The sequence below is a fragment of the Aphanomyces astaci genome (assembly GCF_000520075.1).
Source record: "Aphanomyces astaci strain APO3 unplaced genomic scaffold supercont1.2, whole genome shotgun sequence".
NCBI lineage: Eukaryota > Oomycota > Saprolegniomycetes > Saprolegniales > Verrucalvaceae > Aphanomyces > Aphanomyces astaci.
In genome coordinates, this window is record NW_009798265.1 from 2,692 (window position 1) to 7,061 (window position 4,370).

At 48.0% G+C, this 4,370-nt stretch overlaps 2 protein-coding genes and 1 non-coding gene across 4 annotated transcripts; 1 reads left to right on the forward strand and 2 right to left on the reverse strand.

The window, feature by feature from the left end:
• Positions 1–981: 981 nt before the first annotated feature.
• On the reverse strand, positions 982–1,054 carry H257_00919. Its single transcript has one exon. It is a non-coding gene; the product is annotated as a tRNA-Lys (tRNA).
• Positions 1,055–1,693: 639 nt separating this feature from the next.
• H257_00920 lies at positions 1,694–3,583 on the reverse strand. 2 transcript variants are annotated; one of them, XM_009823853.1, is made up of 6 exons: positions 3,216–3,583; positions 3,083–3,154; positions 2,771–3,027; positions 2,665–2,722; positions 2,464–2,610; positions 1,694–2,404 (listed from the first exon to the last, which is right to left on the reverse strand). In XM_009823853.1, exons 1-6 carry the CDS (start codon positions 3,528–3,530, stop codon positions 2,243–2,245), a joined length of 1,011 nt encoding a protein of 336 aa, XP_009822155.1. In that variant the 5' UTR covers positions 3,531–3,583; the 3' UTR covers positions 1,694–2,242. The 2 variants fall into 2 exon arrangements, with proteins under 2 accessions (XP_009822155.1, XP_009822156.1); XM_009823854.1 differs by having other exon boundaries at positions 2,464–2,722.
• On the forward strand, positions 1,718–2,273 carry H257_00921 (hypothetical protein). The gene is made up of 2 exons (XM_009823855.1): positions 1,718–1,827; positions 1,872–2,273. The coding sequence occupies exons 1-2, from the start codon at positions 1,768–1,770 to the stop codon at positions 2,208–2,210; spliced, it is 399 nt and encodes a 132-aa protein (XP_009822157.1). The 5' UTR covers positions 1,718–1,767; the 3' UTR covers positions 2,211–2,273.
• Positions 3,584–4,370: the final 787 nt, after the last annotated feature.

The following is a 4,370-nucleotide window of genomic DNA, read 5'->3' on the forward strand; positions in this document are numbered from 1 at the left end:
CGCAGGGCCTGGACAAAATACATTGAATCAGTTGTGCGTCGGACGAAATATACTGGAATAAACATGAACTTAATGGAAATATGGTACAGTTGATTATGCCATTCCATATCAGGCGAATGCTTTTTGATGACAAGGCTTCAACAATGGCAACGAGAGCCCAAGTAAAACTCTCCAAGACAACCCCCATCACGTTTGTGGGCTTAGGATGCAAAAATTTGGCTACCACGTCCAGTGGAGTTGTTTACGAACTACACCATTTTTCCTTTAAGTTCAGATTGTTTCCGGTATATTTCGTCCGACGCACAACTAATTCACGCCTTGTCCATTATATTCGCCGAGCATTCGATATATTTCGTCCAGACCATACATGGCTGCAGTATATTTCGACTAATGTCCGGTATATGTCACCCAACAGCCTGTATATTTCACACTTGTTCATATATTTCAAATGATGTTCCATCTATTTCGATTTTAGATGCAAGTATGATCCATCGTAGTGGGACTTTGTTCATTGAGCAGGGCATTGCACGGCGCGCTGACGACACACTGGTCGCCATGGCGGTCCAAAGGTGCGATGTCGTTTGACATGAGCACCTCCGTCAATGCCGACATCGATCTCGAACGACATGAGCATCAAGGCTCCACGGTGCGGAAATCACCCCGTACTGAAGTCCAGAAACCCAATCACTTTTAAACCTAGCTGGAATACACAAATACCACGACGAAAGTATGACTCCCAGTCATGCTTGGAAAATGAATATGTAAACGGAAGCGATTCTGATTCCGGCTAGGTCGGGTTTATTAAGTTGTTGGAAATAGCCCAATCACGGTCAACGGTGTACGTTGAATAGATTGGGGCAAAAACGATCCACAACGAGTTGACCCGCGCACCTCCTTGTTTGATATAGTACACAATATCTGCTGCAAATATTCCGGATGCTTCCTCGTAACCGGATAGCCGCAAAAGAGGCGAAAAAGAAGCGCCCACCGTGGGGCTCGAACCCACGACCACAAGATTAAGAGTCTTGCGCTCTACCGACTGAGCTAGACGGGCTTTCCTGAACACATTCCTCCAACATGCTATTGGACAATGTACGCGATACGTTTGTACTCAAACCACTATGCACTCCACCAAGTACGCTAGCTCGACTCTACGTCCGCGCGTTCTTCCATTTCTTATCTACGCAAGGTGTGCATATTCTTAACGTCTCCACCAAGGTATTGCCATCACCAAACACATATCCAACGTTTCCAATCGTCTTCACGTTGGTTCGAAGTGCTTCGAAATAACTTGCCTTCGAGTGCATTTGCGGATACTACAAGAGTTCGAATGTAGGAAGTGTCTTGGCTGTGACTCTCCAAAGGTAACAGCCTAAGTTTGCACGGGTCACGCCGAGACCTCCCGATTCTTATTGGGAAAGTGCACGCCTTAACGTCCACCGACAACGAACAATGGTATGACACGACCTCATTAACTAGACGAAAGTCGTTGACATGGATACAAGCATTCGTTAACTTCAACTAGAAAACTTGACATCGTTCTCACTAGGGAAGATTTTTCACACACTGCTTCTGCTTAATAGTGTGGGTACGTAAGCTAGAAATAGTGTTGATACTATGTTGCTTTACGCCAACAACGTTTTATACTCATCAATGGTGAGTTGCTACGTTTTATTTCAGAACGCATTAGGTTAATTAGATAAAAGCCAATAACGTTTTAGGACTAAACCTTCGTTCGTGTGGCAGGGTCTCAATCACGGGAAAAGAATGGCGCTGGCACAGCAAGCAGATGCGGAAATGGCGGCATATCGCGCGCTCCAAGAAGAGGTAGATCACATGAGGTAACGAATTAGTTGATAACCATGAGGTAGGTGACAGTGCTGGCGAACCAACGACAGCTCTACGCCCAGCAGCAGAACGAGAACAGCATGGTGAAGCAAGAATTGGACTTGCTCGCGGACGGGTCCAAGGTGTTTAAGTTGATCGGCCCTGTGTTGCTCAAACAAGACACGGCGGAAGCCAAGACCAACGTGTCGAAGCGTTTGGAGTTCATCCAGAAGGAAATGGAAAAGGTGGAGAAGAAATTGACTGCCAAGGAAGAGGAAGCTGTCAAGATCCGACAGAACATTGCCGCCATCCAAACGCAAATGCAAAAGAACGCGGCGGAAAGCGCGGGTAGTGCTGCTGCGCAAGCACAACTCGGTCGTTAATCGTTAATATGCATCCCATACCATGGCGACGTTCATTCGGTTACTCCTTTTGCTACAGAGTCCATGTCAAGCAGCGCGTTTAGCGGCTGTCCAAAGGCCGCGGCATCCAACAGCTCAAACTTGAACCGGATCGATGGATGTCCTTCCATGTCGTGCTGGACATACCCCAGTCGACCCCCATATACATATGGCCCCTTCGAACGATATGATGTTGAATGACTCGCGTACCTTGCATGACTAAGATTGTTCGTACCTGTGCAAATCGAAAGAAGAGCAGACTGGGCTTGTCGTGATTCGGTGGTGATGCCACGCCATCTTTGGCGGCGGGGGGCGATGCTGCGTTGGAATGAGGTCCATGGATGAGTTGCTGCAGCACGGGGTGCCCTTCCGTGAGGGAGTTCTACCCACATATCACCACGAATAATGCCACAATGATGATTCAAAGATGTCATACCCGGGCAAACCAGTACACGAAGAGGGACGACCCCTCGCGTTCGAATGTGTTGGTGTATCTACCGTCGATTCAGTTGGATCCAGGAAGGATATTGCGGGGGGACTACCTGTCATTCAAGTCGACATTGATGAATATTACCATCGCGTTGGCCCACACTTGATGGCTCTGCAGCAACGAGAACCGGGGATGGTACCCAGGACACAGCCACATCATGGTCGCGAGTTTCCCCACGGGGTACAACGCGTGCCCGACGTACTCGTCCGAAGGAACTTGGAGGGACAGTTCCTTGCATGAATGGCCCGTCACAAGGGGCTCGGTCACGATCGTGTGCGGTGGCACGCCGTCGAGAATCACAGAGTACGGCTGACCAAACGCGAGATGTCACACCATATGCAGTAGGCCTCTGGGAGTATGGTACCTTGAGGGATTGTTGTTTCCGCGCCGTTTCTACCATGTCGACGGCGGCAATTTTTGGATTGGGCGATGCGATCTACGGGTCAAAGCACTCGCTATGAGTTATAGAAGATGCGTCGATGGACAGCAACTCGGACCTGGTTTCGCTGCATTAAGTTGGCTGACCGCGCCGCCGGAATGATTACCTGATTCTCTTGTCTTTCGTGGGTATTCTTGTCATGTAGAGATCGACGTTTTTTGACCGCTTTTGGGGGCACGTCGTCGCTGAGCCGTGCCCTTGCTACCGTCGCTCTACTCGACCTCCTCAGCGGCCCGTCAATGACCTTCTTTACCCAAGAACCCTTCTGTCGTGCGGTATCTTTCTTCGCTTCTATCCCCAGAGATTCCATCATCGCCTTGTTCCGTGCGATCTTGGCGCTCCGCTCTTCTTCGTACGCCGACAGCTCGGTCATTGCTACGAGGTCCCGCGCAAATGCGTTCAAGATGGCGCACTATTCATTTTAAGAGGTCCTCTGTTATTTTATACTGACCTGCAAACTGAACATTTTGAAACCGAAGCAAAGTATAGTGCTTTCGAGTGAAATTTCGTGCTTTCTCGTTGGAATTTAAATCGATTTGATTCTTAGCCAATCAAAACCGTCTCAATGAAATTCAACCAATCAGATCGATTGTGGATCGGTTTGGTCGGCGCGATTCGATTGCACTCCCTCCCCAAATTTGTATATCAAATCGACAATAACGTTACGAAAAAACAATCTTTCATAATACAGAATTCGTAAGGTGAAACAGTAGGTTTTAGTAGGCTCGCAAGGTGAGCTGCCTTACGAATTCCATAAATCGATCTGAAATAGTTCAAATTTTATTGAATGAAGCTTCATCTTTGTATGGAATAATTTAAATTCCTCTAAACGCATCTTTTTGATGAATTCGTAAGGCAGGCTGCCTTACCAAATTTCTGTCCAATTATATGATAGAAAGGTGAAAATAACTGGCCAATAATAGGATCGTTCTATTCTCTTTGCTACATTGCTAGCTGTAGCTTGTGAGCTACAGTACTACCGGTAGAATGCGATCCCTTGCTCCTATCCGCACGCTTGAGCCTGGGCGATGGTCATGCAGTATGACTTGGTCCTCGTCTTGTCGCAGCATAGGTAGTGGTTGTTCTTGGCGTAGTGGGCGCTCTGGTGGAAGTGCTGGGCTCGGGTGCCGTCGCACATGCCCCCGACCTTGGTCGACTTATTAGTTTTGCATCTTGGCATAAACCAAGTAATCACATGGGCCAAGCTCGTCAA

Bases quoted from the DNA above. Each gene is read 5' to 3' on its own strand.
- H257_00921 (XM_009823855.1), top strand. From the start codon at position 1,768: ATGGCGCTGGCACAGCAAGCAGATGCGGAAATGGCGGCATATCGCGCG. The intron at 1,828-1,871 runs GTAGATCACATG...ACCATGAGGTAG, and splicing joins ATCGCGCGCTCCAAGAAGAG to GTGACAGTGCTGGCGAACCA.
- H257_00920 (XM_009823853.1), bottom strand. From the start codon at position 3,530: ATGACCGAGCTGTCGGCGTACGAAGAAGAGCGGAGCGCCAAGATCGCA. The intron at 3,155-3,215 runs GTCCGAGTTGCT...TTTGACCCGTAG, and splicing joins ACTTAATGCAGCGAAACCAG to ATCGCATCGCCCAATCCAAA. The intron at 2,405-2,463 runs GTACGAACAATC...TATCGTTCGAAG, and splicing joins TCTTCTTTCGATTTGCACAG to GGGCCATATGTATATGGGGG.